The sequence below is a fragment of the Strigops habroptila genome, chromosome 7, assembly GCF_004027225.2.
Source record: "Strigops habroptila isolate Jane chromosome 7, bStrHab1.2.pri, whole genome shotgun sequence".
Taxonomy (NCBI): Eukaryota; Metazoa; Chordata; class Aves; order Psittaciformes; family Psittacidae; genus Strigops; species Strigops habroptila.
The window spans coordinates 12511870-12533645 of record NC_044283.2 but is presented as its reverse complement, the minus strand read 5'-3'; the positions used below and the strand labels follow the sequence as shown (position 1 = coordinate 12533645).

General features: G+C 41.8%; 2 protein-coding genes across 5 annotated transcripts in view; one reads left to right on the top strand and one right to left on the bottom strand.

The window, feature by feature from the left end:
- Window positions 1–2063, bottom strand: part of PPP2R2C (protein phosphatase 2 regulatory subunit Bgamma) — a 198195-nt gene extending 196132 nt beyond the window's left edge. Inside the window, exons 1-2 of one of the 2 annotated variants that reach the window (XM_030491963.1) lie at window positions 1719–2063; window positions 1438–1518 (exon numbers count right to left, since the gene is read on the bottom strand). In XM_030491963.1, the coding sequence (XP_030347823.1) occupies window positions 1438–1518; window positions 1719–1734 (97 nt within the window). In that variant the 5' untranslated portion in view covers window positions 1735–2063. The remainder of the gene's footprint in view (window positions 1–1437; window positions 1519–1718) is intronic. The other variant, XM_030491966.1, reaches the window with a different exon arrangement.
- Window positions 2064–5390: 3327 nt separating this feature from the next.
- Window positions 5391–21776, top strand: part of MAN2B2 (mannosidase alpha class 2B member 2) — a 33273-nt gene continuing 16887 nt past the window's right edge. For 2 of the 3 annotated variants that reach the window (XM_030491960.1, XM_030491962.1), the window contains exons 1-7: window positions 5391–5535; window positions 9005–9151; window positions 12789–12894; window positions 15299–15471; window positions 16643–16758; window positions 17747–17924; window positions 21287–21485. In XM_030491960.1, coding sequence (XP_030347820.1) covers window positions 5410–5535; window positions 9005–9151; window positions 12789–12894; window positions 15299–15471; window positions 16643–16758; window positions 17747–17924; window positions 21287–21485 — 1045 coding nt within the window. In that variant the 5' untranslated portion in view covers window positions 5391–5409. The remainder of the gene's footprint in view (window positions 5536–9004; window positions 9152–12788; window positions 12895–15298; window positions 15472–16642; window positions 16759–17746; window positions 17925–21286; window positions 21486–21776) is intronic. The other variant, XM_030491961.1, reaches the window with a different exon arrangement.

Sequence of the window (21776 nt, the reverse complement as noted above, 5' to 3'; positions counted from 1 at the left end):
TCAAAGAAGTGCTGAAACACTGGTATCTACCCAGACAAATAAGGTTAAGAATGATATGCTACTCATTCAAATCTTTATATGAAAATAAATGCCACCCTAAAGCTTATTTTCAATATGCTATGATGCCTAAGAAATGCTGTCACTCACTCATTACGCTCCCTCACACGGATGTAATTTCCACCCCCACCTATCGTCATCACATCTGGTTTGGTATGCAGTTTCTCTCACACACAGAAAAATCATGGAGGCACAAAATCACAACACGTTTTGTGAACTGCTTTAGTATGCAAGTGTGTGTAATTACACACACTATTAAGTATATCTTGAAATATAAACCACCATGGAATAATTGTGAGGTGGGGACGGAACCTTAGTCCAAAGCCTTGATCAAGCTGTAGTTTATTATGAGTACACAGGGGTTTAAAATCACTTCTCCAAACAGCAAAACACAAGACAACATAAAACTTCGCATCCCACAGGATCACTGATGGTAAAGCTAAAACAGACTCCAAACAGGCAGTCTATCTACCTGCCCCTAGGCCAGATCTGTAGCTTCATCACTTCAGCCTATGTTTGTGAAACAAACCTTAAATATCTCAAGTGAGATTTCATTGTCTGTCTACCCAACACATATTCTAGTCGTTCGCTGTTGAAAAGCTTTCCCTAATGTCTTACCTGAAGCCAATCTGTTACAGTGTGTCACTTTCCTCAGTATTGGAAAGTTTTTCAGTCCAGCCAAACTTCTCATGCATTTTAAGCCCTTACAAACAGCAATGACACTCCTCTCAGAAATGCTTAACACCAACAGACCAAAACATAGAGATGAGGTCCTAACTCCACCTAACTCACTGAAAACAGACACTGAAATAGGCTCACAGGCACTGCACACATCTGGCACACTGGAAAATACAGATTGGCACCTAAGTTTAGATACTCTGCCTGTTCAAAAAATCATACATGGTTTGGAGGCAGAGGGGACACTTTCTTACCCTGTACCCAAAGGTTGATGCTTTTCTGATCACAGAGTATTAAAAACAAAACTTTCCAGGCTCCCTCTCTCCTCAAAGTTAAGGGGAGGTAAAAAGAGGGCCAGGAAACTTTCCAGCAGGTACCACACAGCCTCCCTCACACCCACTGCCACCAAGGCTGCGAGGACTGATGCCACCTAGGCCAGTAGCTGTGAAAACCCAACTTTTCACAATAAAAAACCCAAAACAAAACCAGCCAAGACACTTTCACAAGGCCAGGCACACGCAACCCCTCGGTAGCCACCCCTGCCAGCTCTCCCCCCTCGCTGCACTGGGCCCACACACCATCTTCACCGCCCCATAGGCCCCACATGGCCACTCTCACACCAGCAAGCCACGTTCCTCCACACGCTGCCGGCCGGGGCAGCGGTCGAGGGGACGCGCCCCACCTCAGCACCCCGGTACTCACCGTCAGACACCTCAAACTCGGCTGCTCCATTGAGCTGGTAGAGGCACCAGTCAACCGCGCTCTCGCCTGGGGGTCCGCCAACTGGGCAGGGAGGAAAGGCACAGTCAGTCAGGGGCACCCGGGGCGGCGGGGAGAGGGCTGGGGAACGGAGAAGGGAAAGAGGACGGCGGGGAGGAGAGGCAGGGCCGGAGGAGAGGGGAGGAGGGATGGAGGGGGCAAAGGGATCGGAAGGATGAGAGGGGACCAGGGAGGGCCGGGGGAAGGACAGCGTCTCCAGATACCCTGCTTGTGGGACATGAGTGTTGCCCGCCGAAAGGCACCCAGTGCTCTGAACTGTTATTTGCTCTGCTCCCAGCGCCGGCAGCTCGGGGCGCCTCCTCCTTCTCCCAGCGGAGCGGGCGGCGCAGGCAGGCAGCGCTGCCTCGGGGCGCTCGGGGAGCCGGGGGAGGGAGAACGGCAAGGAGGGAAGGCTCCGCCCGGAGCTCCCGGCGGAGGCGGCGCAGCCTCGCCCGGCCCCGCCGCGGCCCCAACAGGTGTGAGCGGGCGCGGGGCCGCCCCGGCAGGGCGGTGGAGGCTGCCGGCGGGGCCGTGCCCAGCGGGCTGCCGGCGGGGCAGGGGCGGGGCGGCCGCTCCGCCTGAGGCGAGCCACGGCGGCGGCAGGAGGTGACGCCTCAGCCCGGCATTTCCCCGCGGCTCGGGGTGGAGGATCCTTCCCGCTGTTGGTAAGTTCAGCCATGAACGCCCCATCAGGTGCCCCGCGGCTGTGCCGTGTCCCGCCGCTGTGCCTCAGCCACACCGTGCGGCCAGCCTGGCGTGTGGTGCACCAGGAGCCCGGGCACACATCCCTGGAAAGCCTCTCACACCAGGGCCTCGCCAGTGTCACCCATCGTAGAATTATAGAATCAACTAGGCTGGAAAAGACCTTTAATATCATAAAGTCCAACCATTACCCCAGGACTGACAAGTCCACCACTAAACCATGTCACTGAGGGCCTCGTCTACATGTTTTTTGAATGCTTCCTGGGACAGTGATTCCACCACTGCCCTGGGCAGCCTGTTCCAATGCCTGACCACCCTTTTGGTAAAGAAATTTTTCCTAATATCCAATCTAAACCTCCCCTGGCACAGCTGGAGGCAGTTACCTCTTGTCCTGTCTCCCAGCTTGCCACACCAAGCACCATGCAGATGCATTTTCCTCACGACATTCACCGCAGTTGTCTTACCATCCCTAGGCCATGTAGGTTATTTTAAGGAAAAAGGCTGCAAATCCTGTGTAAATTATCAGGTTTTATATATGCTGAAATCACTGCAGGGCGGGAGAGTGGTTTTTCATCTGGTCTGTGGACTGCTGTGGATCCGCAAACTGTACAGCATCCATGAGTGGTAAGTAAGAAAGCAAACCTGTTATCAAGCACGTTTAAGTGCTCTGAGTGGTGACCTTTATCTCCACTGGAAAAATGTTTAGGGGAATGGCAAATTCTAGCTGGAACAGTCAGCTAGAGCGAACTTTAGTTAATAAATGCCTTTATTCTTACAGACATCCACCCCAAAAACATGACAGGAGGGAAATGCAAACGTACATTAATTGTTCTGTTCACCAGGTAGCTTTCTTGGTATTTAACACAATTGTGACTCCTTAGCCTATAGCTGGCAGCATCCTGCCTACGCCTTCTGCCTTTTGAAGGTGACAGTGTCAAAGGCCCACGTATAGCACAGCTCATGTCAAAGAGAGCAAAGGCACCTTGTATGGGCAAATGAGAAAAGCTTAAGAAATAACATAGGAAGACTATAATCAAGCCATACTAAGAGATTAGGAGCCAACAAGAGGATAAAATACCCACGTAGGCAGCTGTCATGGCACAATTACACTGGCTCTTCCATCTAGCTTTTTGCTATTTGTGAAACTGTATGTACACGGTGGGGAAGCATTATTTACAGCATAAATTCTGCTTGATACCTACAGTCATCCATTCTTGCAGCAAGTGAAGACCCTCCTGATGCCTTTAGGTCTGTAAACTGTGGGCAGTTTGATTCAATTTTTCCTAACAAAAGTATTCTGTTCAAATATTTATGTTCTTCACTGCATCCAAGACAGTGTCACACTGTGGCCTTTGTGAAAGAATAAGGAGGGCAATTACACTTTCTGAAGAAAACAGGTTTAAAATAGGAGTACAGTGTTCTGTAAACATTCTCAGCCACTTTTAGAAACAAAGCAGAACACCAACACTTAAGCTTTCCTGGGAACTTCACCTAAATTACAAAAACCATAATGCCTTCTGAGGTGAAAAAAACACCAGTTCATTTAGACAGCATGTGTATATATATCCCCAAGCCATATGTTTGCTGGATGTACGCTAGCTTTCTTGGAACTGAAAAGGTTTAAGCTGATGATTTGAGGGGAAAAAAAAAGAGTATCATAGAGCTGTATTAAAGTAAAGCTTCATCCAGCTGCTTACAGTGATACTAACTCCCTCTAGAAATGACCTACAGACCTTGATTATTGCTCTTCATGACAAGGTATTATCATAAATAAAATTAACCTTAGAATTTCAGTGTTAACTGCTTCTTTTTGGACAAACGTTTAGTCTACCATATCGATTAGCAAACAATGGCCCTGCTCTGGGAAAATCCATTTGCATTAGATTTAATTATTATAAAATGTAATAATTTTACACTGTTCAACTCCGTATTTGGCAGGTAATGCAGCATGTGCTTATTTTTTCTCTCTAAACTGAGGGGATAGATGCAAACCACATTTATAGTGTGTGATCTGTTTCTACAGGTAACTCGAATATTGAGATGGGTTAATTTGTACCCAAGTGCCAGCTAGCCCAGTGAGAATGAATCTTTGGCTTTTATCAGTGTAAGTCTGTAGATGGGCACTCTTAAGCCATTTGTGATTGTTTCCTTCAGAGATGACTGGTTTAACTAGGTTTGGAAACAGGTGATGCTAAATCAACACACAAACTTGAAGGTGGGAGCAGGTACCACCTTCATCTGATGTCCTTTTCTTTTGCACTGTTGGAGATGAGCAAAGAGTGTGGGATTTTTTGTCATTTCAGTATTGCAGGGTTGTTAAAAGCATGTAATTGGCTCAAACTAGAACATAAGTTCTACTACAGTGTATTTTAGAGTCAGAGTTTAAAAAACAGTTCAATCTGCTTTGGCTTTTAGTATTACAGTGAGGTATTGGGCAGAAACTGGTGCAACTGGAGACAAAACTTCTGAGGAGATAGGGCTACGTTATCCTATAATATTTTTTAATTATAGGCTGGATGTTTTCCTTTTCACTGGGACTTTGTGCAGACACCAGACTCTGCGTTTTTGGCTCTCAGCACAGGGCCCACCTCTTGCTAACAGCAATAGAACAAGTGATAAAACCAATGTAAATGGGATCAGAAGGCCAAACACATAAAATTTAATCTTGCTGCAGCTCCAAAGGTGCAGACGGTAATCTGTGATTAACCATTATACCTTAAAATAAAGAATTCCCATTCAATCCAAAAGAATTAAAAAATAATAATAAATTAAAAAAGCCAAGGATTTATAGTTGTATTTATAGTTGTCCAAGATTCAGAACTCAACATCCCTCCAAGCAATCCAGCTTTATGAGGAATCCAGCCCCAGAGTTATCAGCAGGAGCCAGCAGGACCACCCTGGGCCTGTGGTTTTAGCTGGCTCTTGCACCCTGCTGTAGGGAGCTCAGCTCCCTGCGGGGCAGCTCGGGGATAACACGGGCACCCCATCCTGCCTCAAAATCCTCTCATTTCAAGGAAAACCGCTGTATCTTGTTGTTGTTAACAAAGCAGCGATTCTCGGACACCTCCCCGCCGTACAAATGGGGCCGCGGCGCGGCAGCCCCGCTCTGGCTCCTTGCTCCCGCTCCCTCCCCGCCCCGGGGCCGCCGTGCCGGGAGGCGGTGCCGGACCGGCGGGACGCGGAAGTGAAGCGGGGAGCCGGCGGGGAGCCGCCATGCGAGCCCCGGTCCTCCCGCTCCTGTTCCTCAGCCTCCTCTCTTGGGCCGATGGCCGCGGGGCGCTGCGGGCCTTCGTGGTCGCCCACAGCCACATGGACGTCGGCTGGGTGTACACGGTGCAGGTGGGCCCTTCGGAGCGGGGCTGGCCGGGGTGGGGAGCGGCTCGGCTCGGCACGGCGGCTGCTGGGGTAGCGGTGGGCCTGGCGGCTGCCCCAGCCCAGCGCGTTCAGGCTCGCAAAACTCTCCGGAGTCGCGTAGCACTGGCTGCGGGGTTCCGCCTGCTCCTGCCCCACCGCCCGCAGGGAAACGCGGACATCCCTGTCCGTGCGTCCCGCAGGGGTGCATCCCTGTGCCGACAGGCGCATCTCCTGTCGGGACGGTTCTTGTCACCTGGCATTGCGGGATCCCGACCGAGGAGGCAGGGTTAGCTTGGGAACTGTACCCGTGAATTTTGGGGTTGTGTTCTTGCATTCTGCAGGATGCTCCTGAGGGATTTTCCCTCTCCCCCGCTCCCTCCCCCCCCCCCCCCCCCCCCCCCCGTTTTTTTTTAAGGAAAACCTTCGCTCTGTTTGGTGTTGAGTTATGATTCTGTGGCAGATTTTCTTGGTCTTTTTGTCTATCTTCTTACTAAGCCAAAAACCCAGGAAAACTTTGTGCCATTTACTAGAGAGGAGAGCAGAATTCAGGCCCTTGACGGCTGAGGTGGGCTTGGAGTCTTGTCCCACAGAAGTGTAGGAGCAATGTAATTTTTGTTAAATATGTGAGATGCAGAGCGAAATAAGTGGGGTGGGGTATTAATACCTTTTACGTTTGTTAGTCGAAATCCTGAATCTGTCTTCACCAGTATAAATTTCTTTCACTTTATGTGAAAGATGCTGTGGATACTTCACTCACTAGAGTGAAATGGCATCAGGTGTTTAAGAGTAGCTGTAATAAAAGAGAACTAATGGCTCGCCAAGGAATCCCTGCTGAGCATTTATTTGTCTTCCCTTTTTAGGAAAGATTAGTGAATTTCTCCTTTAATACCTCAAAATCCTACTCAGACATTGCATGAGAGAACATAAAATTAATTTTATTTTCGGTCAGTTAGTGGTTGAAGATCTCCTCAAGGAGAAATGAAACACATATTTCTTTTTAAGAAGATGCAATTGCTTGAAGCCTCAGAGCCTGTGTTATGAAATCATAAGCATCAGCAGTTCCCATAGTAAAGAACCACAGAGGTTACCTGTGCATCATTTCAAATACTTCTGTAGTAAAGTGAAAACCAAAGTTAACCTGAAGGTAACTTTGGAATACCGATGTGATCCCAACATATTTTACTTTTTTTGTTTGCTTAGTAGGTCTTATTCAGGACTGACAACATACTTTTTTTTTTTAGAGTCTCATTTCTCCATTTATAAAGTGAAAAATAAGTATTTTATTTCTATTAGGACAGCAACCCTCATTGTGTGCTGGAAATTATAGTATTGGTGGAGAATTACAGCATTGGATGTATAATAAAAATTTTTTCCTCTCAAAGCAAGCAATCTGTTGCAATCTGATAATAACAGTCGTACTATAACTTACATGAGATGTGTCATCTCACTGATGTAACTTACCATAGGTGTGAAAGACACCTCACCATTGCCTAGAATGCAGTACAAAACAGTTTTTACAACATGCTAGAAGTTAAAAATCTGTATTTAAGTAAGTAAAATCTTACCTGATTATTTATACTGGGTCACTGCTTATTGTTTCAGAGTATCTTATTAGCTGATAGAGGATGTGAATTGGAAAGAAAATGCTTATTGTTGCTTGCAAGTATCTTGCTTTGTGAGAACAATTATTGTCATTCCCACCCAGACAATTGGGGTTTATGAACTTTGTGGGATTGGGTAATATTTTACTGCTTAGTTCCAGCATAATTTGAGTCAGAATAAAGACTGGCTTGCCTTCATCACCAAAATACCTCAAGAAAATATTTTCAGTAAGTTTCCACACAGAATATTTTAGTGTTGTATTAAATTTGGAAAGTCCTTGTTCAGCTCTTAAAATTCAGTGTGCTCCACTTAACTATTAAGAACTGAAATTGAGCCTGATGTTATAATTATTGTACATCTACTTGGAATTTAGAATGTATTGTTTGTAGCCAGTTGCCAGTGAAAAATGAGAATTCCTCAGCAGTCATTGGATTTTGGCACTGTTGGGTATTAGTAAAACTTAAAAGCTGTTCCCTTAGTTAAAATTTCACATTGTATTAAGCATCTAATCATAATCTTGATTTTAAAGAACCCTTAAGAGCTGATCAAGAGATCATTGAACAAGTAATTATTTAGAAAAGCACTAGAGTATTTTTAGCCATTCCTCCTACACTCAAATGTTTCCCCTTTTCTGATGATACTTTAGCATTTTTACAATGATAGCTGGATTTTAGTTGTGGAAAGCAAGGGGTTAGGAAAAGTTCATTTCTGAGTTGGGTCACGTCATTCCCTTATAATTCCAAAATGTGATTATTCAAAATGCCCACTAGTTTTTGGGTGGATGCAAGAGCTTTATGTCAATCACTTTCAGATGCATATATTGTGGTGTGCATTCTTCAGCAAGTACCAGTAGCATAAGTAGTAAAGTATTACGGTTAGTGTTAAAAAACCTGTTCAATGACATGCACATAACTTTGTTACAAGGAAATACAGACATTGCAGGAAATCCTAAAATCTTTGCTGCTGTCTTTAGACATTCTGTATCACTTTGAAATTAAGTAAAGGGTGCAAGACTGGATCTGGTCAGCAGCAGTTGTTCTGGCAAGGATAAGTGTATGTTAAGTATCTTCAGGTGCATAACTTGAAAATAACATGATGCTATTAATTTGTTACAATCTCATAGGATGTAACATTGTGATAGGTTATTTGATGGATACAGCTGTCATGTTTGCATTCCAGTAAAAATCCATAAACCTCATTCTGGAATACAAGTAGCTTTAGGAACAGCATAGTCAGGATAAATGCACAAATTCTCACACTGGATATTTCTATGTCAACAGTCAAAGAGTTTGGTTTTACTGTGTGCTAAGACATTAAGCCAAATGGAGTTATTTTACATGGCTGAAGCTTCTAGGCCTAACAGTGTAATTTACAGCATACATATCTGTATAACTGTATTACACTGGCAATGCACACCCACAGCACAGAGTCATACTTGCTCTGAAGAAACAATTCTGGTAATTCAGGCCATCAAATGAGCAGAAATGGAAGAATAAAATGTGCACATGGGTTTTTTAACTATGTTGTTGTGAAGTCTTATATTTCATGGCAAGCAATGAGGGACAGGGTAAGCTGTTCCCAGTGCATCAAAAAGACAGCCCTTATTGGTTCCTGCTGATTTTGGGGGAAACTACGCTATGATCTAGTCAGGTCCCCAACTGGGATGTATTTTGGAGCAGAAGGGCCCACAGGCTGTGCATAATCAGAACTCAGTCCTTCCGGGTGTACAAAGGAAGTGAGCAACAAAAGTGAGGTTTACGATCTCCTCTCTTTTCAAGCCCAATGAGTGTTCAAAACAGCCCATTTAATGTAGGCAAAACAGAGTTTATTTTCGGCATTTTGTTTTTTGCAGGAAAGTATGCATGCTTATGCAGCAAATGTCTACACGTCTGTTGTAGAAGAGCTAATGAAAGGAAAGCAGCGCAAATTTATTGCTGTGGAGCAGGAATTCTTTCGACTTTGGTGGGATGCGATAGCCACAGATACACACAAGCAGCAGGTAAGTTTCACTAGAGCCATGCTTCCTGCTAACAAAGAATCTGTGCCCTTTTTCAGGAGTCAAGGAAGGGCAAAGTGCTTCCCCATTTGCTTTTTAACCAGGTCTTGTGTAAGCTGTCTCTGAATCTGGTACTTCTTGTGAAAGAACCTTAACTCTAAAGGCAGTTGCAAGAGGTTAAAACCCCAGCTATAGATTAGAGCGGTAGGAGGTAGCCACCTTTGCACTGAAGACTCTTTAAACTTTACAGTTCTTGTTTCATCAGTGACTGACTGACTTGGGGGCATACTAGTATAAGATGTGGGTGATTCTGAAAGAGTCTGTACCGGTATCTGTTGAACATCTGAAGCCTAACACTGCTCACAGGAAGGAACTTTTTTTCTTTCCAGTTAAGTACTGCTCAAAAACCTGCCATTCATAAACAAGGATGATGCAGCAAAGAGGTGGCTGTAGATTCAATAACGATGTTTTTTTCCTAGTAAAGACATTGTGAACTTTTATTTGGCACTTCTTTCCTCTGGCATGAAACAAACATGCTGAAATCAAAGACTGAGCTGGTAGCCTAACAGCTGGTCATACATTGCATTGCAGTGCAAGATGTTTAAGTTTTGGACCCTAAAACCAGAAGGTATTCAGGTGCAGCTTCCCATAGGTACTCACTTGGAACTCCATGGTCTGTTTTGTTACGAGGGTCCAGCCAACAACAGTGTATTACTTGTGGTACTTTACAGTTCAGTTTGTTTAAAGTGCTAGATGTTTGAAGTATCATGTAGAAAAAAGAAACCTCTTGTCTGTTTGGTTTTTGGGCTTTTTTTAACCTTCACTAAATTCTGAATCCGTAACACGTGTACAGCTGATCTTCGTATGAGAGATTTCACTGTGTATAGACAGTTTACTGTTATTGTGTGGGCTCTTTGCCCATACTTGCCTGCTGCAGGACAATTTTCTTGTCTGTTTTTAATTAGAGAACTGTACCGTAAGGCTGGGGTTGGGGAATTAAAGAAAATAGCATAGGAACTCCTTTGTGCAGGGACAGAAGAGTACTCAACGTTCTGAGGTAAGTTCATCTCATTTCAAGTATGTTATGCTGCTATAACCTAAATATAAAGGCCCAAGTCTCTGATATCTATTCTTGCTGTTATGTGGGATTCAGAAGAATAAATGTTTGTCACATTTGACTTCAGTTGTGCAAAACTAGTACATATGAGTCAGCCTTTAATTTTCTAGCCTAATTACTGATAATTGTTGCTTTATGCATTTTTACTCAGTTCTCCAGTTACTTTATAGTTGATTCTCTGAAAATTAAAATTATTCAAGCCAAATTCCTCTTATACCTGTGTGTGTCGAACATTGAATCTTTAATAGTATTTAAGAACTATGATGCTTGCTGGTAAGTGACATGTTTTTATCATTAGCAAGTTGCAAATATTGGGCCTTGAAATTGGGTCACTCTCGTTACTGTCCTGCTTTTTCCACTTGAACACTAGCATTAATGATTTTCTGTAGTACAGGCTTTCTGGTTTTAATTTTCCTATTTTTTCCTTCTCCACCACCCCCACCCCCAATTTGGTAGTTTACGTGGAATACAGGAATTAATTCTAGTTTCTTTTGGAATGTCTGCTTTGGATTCGAATGATAGCATTAAAAACTAGTAAAAGGTACAGCCAGGCACTGAAGCTGATTTTACAATTCAGGCAAGGAGTGACATGTATTGCAGCAGTATTCAGTCAGGTATGAACCTCTTAGTTCTCAGTGCATGTTATTTCCACAGTATTTTCTTGTGTGAACAATTTGTGTCACCTTACCCTGGCTTGATGCCTGGGTCTTTTAACTAGTGTAGCCACTTCATCTAGTTTTTAGGGGTGAGTTGATGTGAGGATAGTAGTAGGTGTCCCAAGGTCCACAGGTATCTTCTACTACTGTAGCAGCCTGCTGCATCCGTTTCCTCGGTTCATCCTTCCTTTTGCCCAGTTCTGGTCACCAAAAGTGCTTGTCATTAAAGACATTGTTTTCTTTGTTCCTAGGATTGGATATTAGTTAAATTACTTGAATTATTTTTCTTGTGTTTTCAGCCTGACAGTGGTTCCAGAAAACTATTAAAAAAACATTTCCATGTCCCAGAGTTTGGATCAGAGGTATTTTTTGGACATCCATCCAAATGGGGAATAACAGCCAAAGATGCTTTTAATGTAGGTCAGGACCATTTCTGTGCTGACACCACATATCAGTTATCTGGTCTCCCAGCATGCTAATCAGTCACCACAGTCAGCTAGAACTAATTTAGGAATGCTGAGCCCTGAAGCGTTTTCACAACATTGTGAACAAGAGAAATGATTATAATCAAAATTGACAATCTGGCATTGTATCTGAGCCGACACTGAAGGTTCCTGGGGAAATAAACATAATAGCTCTGGAATCAGCATCCTGCATGACAGATTTAAATAAATAAAAAAGGGGTGGAGATTAAAAGACATATTTATATAAACTTTCTTTATAAACTTTCTTTGTTGGAAGTTTGAGGTATCTTTGAAGTTTTAGGTAGTGAAGTAACTATAATAAAAACAGAAGACTCCCTAACACTTCTAGAAGGGGACACAAACTATTACTCACTCCCTCCAAACCACCATCCCCCACTTCCTCCAGCACATTTGCTGGAAGTTGTACTTGTCAGCATACAATGTTTCATAGCATTCAAGCAGTATATGTTTGGAATTCAATACATGTATGCAACTCAAGCATGCATGTTTCTAGTGGCTGAAATTAAAAAAACAAAACAAAAAAACCCAGAAAAACTTTGAAAAGTCGAACAGGTCATAATATATTGACCATTTTTAAACTAGGAAAAAGAGACCAGAATGAAGGTTAGCAGTGGGTTTATCAGGCAAGCGAACCTGCTGCATGTGAAAGAACTATTTCTTAATACAGCATTCTGTCTCTCACAAGCTGAGCAACCTGTCTGTGCATAGGTAGATGCATACAGAGTAGAAGGGATATGTTTGCAGCCACGGTGTGATGGCACACTCTGTCTCCCTCCTGGATCCCACAGATTTCAGTCTTCAAACTGTTACAGAAATAGTAGGCTAAAGGAAATCCTGGAAGCCCGGCCGTTGCTGTTTGCATGGAGTTGCACATTGTTCTCTCATCCAGCCACCCAGTGCCTTCCCTAAGCCAAGACAGATGCAGCAGGAGGAAGACTTCGGGAGCAGCAGAAGTATCTTCTGTTTTATTCCTCCAGCTCTAGTTGTCTTGAGGCAGAATCCTAGACTGCTGCAGTGCAGTGTTGTGGGGACATGTCTGCTGTTTAGATAGTATAAAGGCACAGTAACAGCCCTGCTGAGAAACATCAGAAGGTCAGTGTCTACCTGGTAGTGCCTCCTTTGTGCCTGCTCCCTGGTTTCAGTGTAAGCTGGGTGAATCAATGCATTGTGCAGCACTTCGCACTTAATTTCCTCCCCACTCACCCTTCTTCTCCTTCTGATAGCACTCAGTACAGTTGGCTTTTTATCCCACTTTTGTCCTGAATGCCTTCATGACAAGTTTTGTGTCTTGGTGATGTGCTGTGATGTGAAATGAATTTGCAGCCTTTTTGGAGAAGACTGAAGTGATGTTTATGTTCTATGCCTTAATTTCAATATCGTAGGTCCATCAGTTGCTTCAGGAGGGACGACTGGAATTTGTCATTGGAGGGCAAGTGATGCATGATGAAGCTGTGACACTAATTGATGATCAAATTTTACAGTTGACGGGTATGCATATTTGCATTTAAGTTGTGTTTTTCATTGTTATGACCTTGGGGGGTTTGTTTGTTTTTCATTCCTCAACCCCAAGATTGCTGTTATTTTCTTTAAGAACTCATTAAAGCGTGTCTTATTTCTTACTTGCTGGTTGGGTTATCTGTATAAAAATCTTTGCTTCAAAAAAAAACCAATTCAACAGTTCTGCAGTAAGCAGAAGGGTTATTGAAAGCTGGTTTGCAGTTTAATTGATGTCAGTTATAAACTCTTTTGGAGCACAGCCTTTTGTGTGTGTGTGTTTGAGAGCATAAGCTCCTGGGAAAATAATTATGGTAAAATTGAGGATATGAAATACTCTGGAAGAAAATACCTGGTAGCAATTCAGAGTGTGAGGAGGTTGTATTGTTTAGGGAAAGTCCTCTGCACAATGTGGGCCACAGAATGTCACTGAGGTCATCTGAACTTAGTTGAAAGACTTGCTTGATGAAGAAACCCTGTTTGCGTAATCATGGTCACCAGCCTCTGTAGAAATAGATGCATATTTCCAAGAGATGCACTGCTTCCCATTTTAATCTTTGAGCTTCTGCTTCCAGCCATTTGTATGTTGCACCTCTCATCTGATGGTCTAAAAAGTCTTTTAGTATTTAGATTTATCTCCATTTGGTTAATGAAAAAAGAAACAGTATAAATCGTGCCACCACTGTGCTAGAGGTGCCTGTAATATGCCATGAGGGAATAGCATGCTTTCTGGGGTGGGAGGGGATGTATTAGCACCAGCTGTCTGTCGTGACTGATATAAACCTTGCCCATTTCAGAGCTACACTCTGGGCAGCTTTCTACATGGGAGAGTAAAGGGTCAGAAAACGCTTTTGTCATTTGCTGAATCTGACTGCACAGCACCACTGACGTTGTTCCTTGTTCGTGGGTGTTTATCAGGAGCACAGGGAGAGGAGCAACTTTTGCATCTCAGTGAGTCACCACAACACATTCTGGCCAAGAGGAGGAGAAGGGATGAACATTATGTATTTTTCTCATCTGACTCCTGTGTTTAAAGGTTGTTACATGGGCTTAGTACACTGAACCCAGACTTCTCCAAAGAACACACTAATATTAACTGAAGACTCCTATTGTTAAATGCAAATAACAGCTTTTTCTTTCATTGAAGTTAGTTGCAAAAAACATTATTTCTAATTTAATATTTCATTCTGTGTGTAAAGAGGTTTTTTTGAAGACAATTCAGGTTAGGTAATTTATTCAGTAGGAACAAAAATATTAATACATTTAAAAATCCACATCTATTTGTCTTGAAAGCACTCCACTCAGTTTGAGTGCATACAATCAATTGTACGCCCAATGTGTCCTTGCACCATGTGTGGAGTTCATCTTGAGAAGACAAAGACAGTACAGACATTTGGGGTATACATTTCATGTCTCCTCCTGTCTGTTCAGCTACCGGAGTTTTGGAAGAGCCGTGCAAGCTCTGCTTAAAATGTGGTTCAATCAGAAGAGTTGAAACAAACACATTGTTTGTGAGTAGTTCCGCTAGAGAAGACATTAACCATGGGAAAGGTGAAGTGAAAAGAGAATGCTTTGCAACTTCAGTTATTCAAATGTGATATTAAAATTTGGAATGGAGGTAGTCCAAAATAGGGAAGATAGGGTTGTATTTTCAAATAGTTCTGAGCATGATTCCAGAACTATGAAATTAAGATCTACAAATCTATATTATATTTTAATGATGAGGATCCTAGTGCGATATAGTGGCATTCTAAATACAATCTACTGCTTATTTGTTTGGTTTACTTTCATTTAAATGGTTTGTCCATATTTAAATGTCTGGTCTTTCTAGTTTGGACGTTTCTTTTTTTGAAACTCATTTCAATACAAAATTAATAACATTGGTTGGAAATAACATCTTGCATTAAGATTGCTATTAACCTTGGGCTTTTTTCTTCTTTTTACAACTGAGGATCATATTATATTAGTTTTGTTTACTGGATGGCTTCCTTGTCCCTTTGTTGTTGATATGAGACTGAAATTTTCTGAGAATGGGTGGTATGATTTAGGCAAACATAAACTAAACCCCAGCATGTTGTTTTCATGCAGCCTTCAACCTGGCTATTAGCCTTAACCTAATCTGTATCTAAGTACTTTTTCCCAGGCCTGACTCTAATCATAATTCCTTTTTGTTATTCCTCTTTTATGATGTTAATAAGTTATACTTGCAGAGCAAAATAAATATTGTCAGCGTGAAACTTTCTGCTGTGACTCATTAAATTCACGAAACTTTAAATGCTTTGGAAATCATCAACAAAGAGCTATCCTTTAAATGCTTATCTGTAACAGTGTACGCCTAGTAAATTTATAAAATGAACTTATAAAAGTGTTCCTAACATAAACAAATCTTGCTTTGCAGAAGGCCATGGATTTTTGTACGAAACTTTTGGGATCAGGCCTCAGTTTTCTTGGCACGTTGATCCTTTTGGAGCTTCAGCTACAACACCGACTCTTTTTGCTCTCGCTGGTTTTAATGCTCATCTTATTTCTCGGATTGACTATGATCTGAAGGCTGACATGCAAAAAAACAAGGTAAGAATACCCGTAGGAATGCAACCCATTGCCAGCCTCTATTTACAGGTAATTGAGATAAGCATCTCTCTGCTCTGTGTAAGGAAATGTGGGTATTTCTTCTCTGAAAGTGACATGCTGATTGCATATGTTAATGGTGAAATACACTGAATCTGTATAATATGGTCAGGTACTGTCTTCATGATTTCTGGTTAAAGATAAAATACAGTCTAGGCTGAAGAAGACATAAAATGTGGCCAGTTGGGCAAGGCTAAGTTAGTTTACAGTGGTTGTCATGCTTGGAGCATTTATTTGTGCCTGTAAAATTGATAATACTAAGTCAGTTAGAGTGGCAGCTAAGCATGTTTTTGCCGAATTCAGTTTTTGTTTCTTGTTCTGCCTTCTCTCACACTGCGTCCCATACACAATAAATGTTTTTCTTTTCCTACCACAATGTTGGACCCCGATCTGCCAGCAGTTACACACTAAATTATGTGAAAATAAGGGGCTTTTCGCTAGTGTGAACTGGACATTAGGCAATTTTTATGAATCTTGGGTGAAACTCAGGTGTCTCTGAAGAAGGCAGCAGAACTGTAGAATATGGTGAAGCCAGGACCTACCACCTTATGTTTGCAGTGAATCGAGATACTTCCTTTCTGCTGAAATCATTTGTGAGCTTTCGACAGTCTTTTCCCATTGTTCGTTTGTTTGGGTTTTATGTTCTTCTCTCTTTTTTTTTTTTTTTTTCCCCCCTCTGGCAGACCTGACAGTCTGGAAGCTTCCAAAACTGCAAAAATTCTGTTTCAGTTGATTAAACATTGATTCCCATTGACTACAGTGCAATTCAGATCACATCTGGATCTTTCCTAGCTTATAGACGTTCAAGTCCCACTGAAACAAGTGAGGTGTATTGCCTGTGATAAGCTAAGCTTACGTCTGGATTTTAGCAGTATGCTGACAGTGTGCTGCCTCCTCTTCTCCATCAATATGAATAGAAAGAGGCAACACTCTAGCCTCCCATATATAGTATGTGACGTTGCTTGGGGTACTGTTGGCTAGTCTCAAGTAAGAACATCTAAAGTATTACAAGCAGTGGAAGTGAAGATGGGCAATCTGAAGTCTTAAATTGTTAATGATGGTATTCTGGCCTTGTCATCAAGGGTAATGGTTTCTTACCTTTTTTGTTTTCCAGAAACTTCAGTTTGTATGGCAGGGCTCTCCTTCCTTGTCTGAAAGACAGGAGATCTTCACCCATGTTATGGATCAGTACAGCTACTGTACCCCATCTCAAATACCTTTTTCAAACAGGTCTGAAGATTTCCTAAATAGGCAGAAATACCGATCGCTTCTGAGAGTTTATATTGGTGGAGTTTAAGTATTTTCTTTGACTGTTTCAACAGTATTCCACTGCTTTCTCCTGACCTATGGTAGGCCAAGGATATTCCTAGACTCTGTAGCTCTGAGTCAGGATTACTAAGTATACCCAGCTACCCACCATAATACATGAAGTTTGCTCAGTTCCTAACAGTGGAATGCTCAAAAGTGACACTTACTACTGACAGGCACTAAAAATGCTTCAAAATATTGACAGACTTTAAAAATAATGTTTTCTAGCACCAAGAGGCTTGGAACACAGGTACAACTTTCAACTACATATATATATATGTCAGTCCTTATAAAACAAATCAGAATAAAAATGTGAAACAAATCAATAGCTGTAAACAGGAAATGTCCAAAACAGGACTAGGCTTTTGTTTCCCTCTCTGGAAAGTCAAGATTTAAAACTCCAGAGAGCTCAGTATTGACTTGGCTATTACCAGTTGATTTTCTGTGGGAGATTTTCATCATTATATTGAGCTAAGATTGTGTATATCAATTGTGTACGAACTGAAGTGACTAAAATTTTCCATTTACTTTGTGAAAAAAATCCAGAGCTTTTGAAATCTTTATTTTGCTCACTGGCTTATCCAGTAAAATACTCTGTAAATGAAGTCTACTTGGGGGAACATCCTCATTGTTACAAAGCTTGCTGTTTTGTCCTATGAGTTCTTTGTTCTGTGCCAGCAAGCAGCAGAGACTTGGAAAGTTGCACAGTGCAAAAAGGAAACTAGACAACCTTCCCCCTACCCCCACACCCAAATAAACACTAAAACCTAAAGATTAGCAGTGACTATAAACTGATTTTCTTTTGCTTCTTATTCCCTGTGTGTCTGCATTTTATCCCAGCACCTTTTCATGTGTTTTTCCCAATTGAATAAGTCCTGTTCATAGTCTGTTGCTTTCTCCTTCTACTTAGGTCAGGATTTTATTGGAATGGAATTGCAACTTTCCCAGATCCACCAAAAGATGGTGTTTATCCAAACATGAGTCTCCCTGTTACAGATGCTAACACCCATCTGTATGCACAAACCATGGTGGCAAACATTAAGGAGAGAGCAGCCTGGTTCCGAACAAGTGATGTGTTGTGGCCATGGGTAAGTGCATGATCAGCATTTGCTTTGGAAGTAGCAAGAGCACCTACGGTAGGGAGAGCAGGAACATGGTATTTTGCTGCGGTATGTACTGCAAAAATGCGGGTACAAACCACAGGATGAGAAAGTGTTTTTCTAGTAAGTAGGGTCCCAATGTCTGATTAGTTAATGATTTTTAAAAACTAAAACTTCCTTCTACAGTCTACCAGTTGTCTACCAAATCTTCCACCCTTCTTAATACAGAAAGAAATGTGACAAAATTGTGATTACCTCTTGCAAAACTATATTTTGCAATATTGCTCCCTTTTTTTCCTCTCCTTGTTTTGTGTGTTTAAATGATCTCTTTACATAGCTGCCTAGCATAACATAACTCTATGTTAACAAAAATGATAGCATTACAAGAAAATGTATTATCCATTAGGTAGACAAGGTCTTTTCTCACTGATGAGTAATCTTCTTCTTGTACAGTCTTCGTATTTTAGTTAGAAACTTAAGCATAGCCCGGCTTGGTCCTTCAAGCAATATGCTGTGTTAATTAGATCCTACATGTACACATAGCACTGATAGGCTCTCACTATTTTTAAGTCCTTAGGAAAGAATAACTTTTCCTAAACTGAGCGTACAGTCTGGTTTTTAATTTTCATGGATGCTGTAGGTCTCATAATTACAATAAAGGATGACGTGTGTGGCTATTTCACCACAATATCTGTTGTTGCAAAGAGAACAAATGTTTTCTGACTGATGCAGCTTTGACTCACTGATTTGTTTTTCCCCTGTGTTTGTGACAGTTGCTTGTGTTGATTTTTATTTTTGTTCTAAGAGGGTGAGGGGAGAAGTAGGGTATAATACTCTGCAGTAGTGCTGTAGTGAAAGTTATGCTGGAATGGGGAGGGAGTTTTGAATCGTACAAATAAATTCCGAACATCTAGATCCAAACCTGCAGCTTTGCAGTAATGTAAGAAAATTTCAGTCTCTGACTTACTGATTTGTGTGGTTGTGTTAATGACCTTTAAACAAAGTAATACAAGTTTGTTACTTATTCATAATGCTTATTTGTAAGGAAGAAGTTCTTTACTGTGAGGGTGGTGAGGTACTGGCACAGGTTGCCCAAAGAAGTGGTAAATGCTCCACCCCTGGCAGCGTTCAAGGCCAGGTTGGACAGAGCCTTGGGTGACATGGACTAGTATGAGGCATCCTTGCCCATGGCAGAGGGTTGGAACTAGATGGTCTTAAGGTCTTTTCCAACCCAAACCATTCTATGTTTCTATGATTCTATGTAAAGAAGTAGAGAGAAATAGATACACTATTGTTCCATGTCTCTATAACTAAGCTTAGCTAGTTTTTTCATGCTTACAAATACTTTGGAGTACTTGGATTTATTGGTTTGGGGTTTTTTTCCCCTTCAGTTAAAATCAAGAAATTCACACCTTCCCACTTAAGCTCAGACCTCACATTTAGACTACTGGCACTTTCGTGATGAGTTGTATGGACAAGTAAGTATTCATCCATGATTTGAAATGCCTCATTGTTCAGGAGGAGGTATTGGGCTATGGGACAGTGTGAAAGTTCAGACCTGCTTCTCTAAAGGCTGCAGCAGCAGATGTATTGTCTTGAGGGCTGGAACTCATCCTTGAGCTGTTTTTTGGCCTGTGTGGTTGAACTAACTGTAATGTATGCATTCCTGTACAAAGTTCTGTTCATATAGTGAGTGGATGTGATGACTGAGTACAGCAGGTTCTCCTGGATATCCTTCCTCTACAGAGCTATGCTACTCCTCAGCTACTGTTTTGTGTCACTGTGAGTGGAGTCTACCAGCCCAGCATCTCCCCTTCTGTAGTGCAAAGTGTCCCCTTTTTATGAGGAAGTCTTCTAGGATCATGAGTTGAAAGTAGTGCTCAGTAAATGTGAAGTAGTTTTGACTGGTAAACATATTACTTCGTCTCCACAAATTTAATTGGAGTCAGCATTAGGAAGTCTGGTTTGCGCTGACTGCCACACTTTTCAGTATTTGGTTTGATATGTTTTAGTAGCTCATTCCAGTTTGAAGTTGTTTTCCACTTCGTGCTGTATGCATACAGAAGATCTTGAGTATCTCAAAATTTCTGGTGTGGAAGTGGAATTTCCACTTTTCTGATCAGTGACTTACCCTGTTAGGTCTGAGGGACAGGCATGTGCAGTAGGATTCATAAAGGGCATGTCAGTGACCTTACTTGAAACACCTAGTAAATGGTCAAGTGGTGGGGGTAGCCCTCTCATCTGGGGAAGAGAAGGGAGAGTGTTTGCCTCTGAGATCAGTTGAGCTCATCAGGTTCAACTCACTCAGCTCATCATTAAGGTGAAGGTTGAAGTGGAAGATGGGATTGCAAAGCAAATAGAACCTCCTTGACTGTTTCTTAAAAACATCTGCTAGAGTTTTGAATACAAATTGTTGAGACCATCTTTGTTTGAAAATGAGATCAGGGTTTTATGTGGCCTCCACAGTAAAGTGTTGACTTCTTGTACAGTGTTTTCTTTCTCAAGCACAGAGACATAAAGGTGAGAACATGTTAAGCTGGTGTCAGTGTTGTGTCAGTGTTGGCCTTTTTATGTGCAAAAAGTTTCCTAGCATGTTACTGTGGTTCAGATCAATGCCTATACTGTAATACTGATGACTGAAGAATACATGTGGTGCCATGGCTGAGTAACTCTTTCATTTTCCTGTTTGGTTACTGTAGTTGAACAAAGCTGTGGTTAGTTATGCCTTTTTAAACATTTGTACGTGCAAATAATCTGTGTTGAAACAGAAGGCAGAAGTTGTGCAAGCACACTTAAAAAGAAAGAGGCTTTAACGGATAGTGTATCACCTCTCAACTGTTTGGATGAGCATCATAAGTACTATAGTCTATTGTGATGGGGGATCAGCAACACATTGTGTGACATTTATACTACAGGCATCTCTGTCCAGATTGTTTTGTTTCACATGTCCTCATCATGTCCTCAGCACCTCCTAAAGCTGTAAGCATTCTTAAGAGCAGAAAACAAGAACTTCCTCATATTTTGCTAAGTGGGAGAAATGCAGTCGGAAAAGAAACAAAGGTTATCTTTCCAGGCATGTATGCATGCATTTTTCCAATTCCTACCATGAAATTTCATGCTTTTGCATAATATGGTGTGTCAACACACTTCTCCCTGTCTGTAATGATGGTTGGTTATCAGCTGATCTGTGCAAGTAACCCTACCTGTCTTGACATTTTTGTGACAAATAACTTTTATACAGGCAGTCAAGATGAAAAGAAATACTGTTTTAACATAGGTTAGTGTCAAAAAAGATCCTTCTAAATTACATGACCCAAAGTCATTTGGCTGTTCTGTTTTTGGAATTTCAGGGCTGTGACAAACAGTTCTTTAATGCATCTGTTCAGTACTCCAACATGGACCTGTTGTTGGATTATATTAACAAGCATTCTGGTGAGTTTGGAGTGACTGTCCAGTATGCCACTGTTGGTGATTACTTCCAAGCGGTTTATAGCAGGAATCTTACATGGGAAATTCGGGACTCTCAAGACTTTCTTCCATATTCAACAGGTAATTAAGTTTACAACTGCCTAAGGTGTGCCTCAAATGTGCGAATCTAAAGCCTTAATAAAGGGAAATAGAGAACCTGAGAAATGAAGTGGAAAAAATACCTTCTTTTATAACATTTATTTACACTACAAGGTGTCATCAAATAGAAAAGTTGATCCCAACTTAATGGTCTAAGAAAGATGGTAGGGCAGTAGCTGGAATATTTCTTTGGGACCATTGCAAGCAATGGGTGAAGATACCCTGAAAGAAAGAGTATTGAAATAGGCAAACTTGGCAAGGAATCTAACTTGA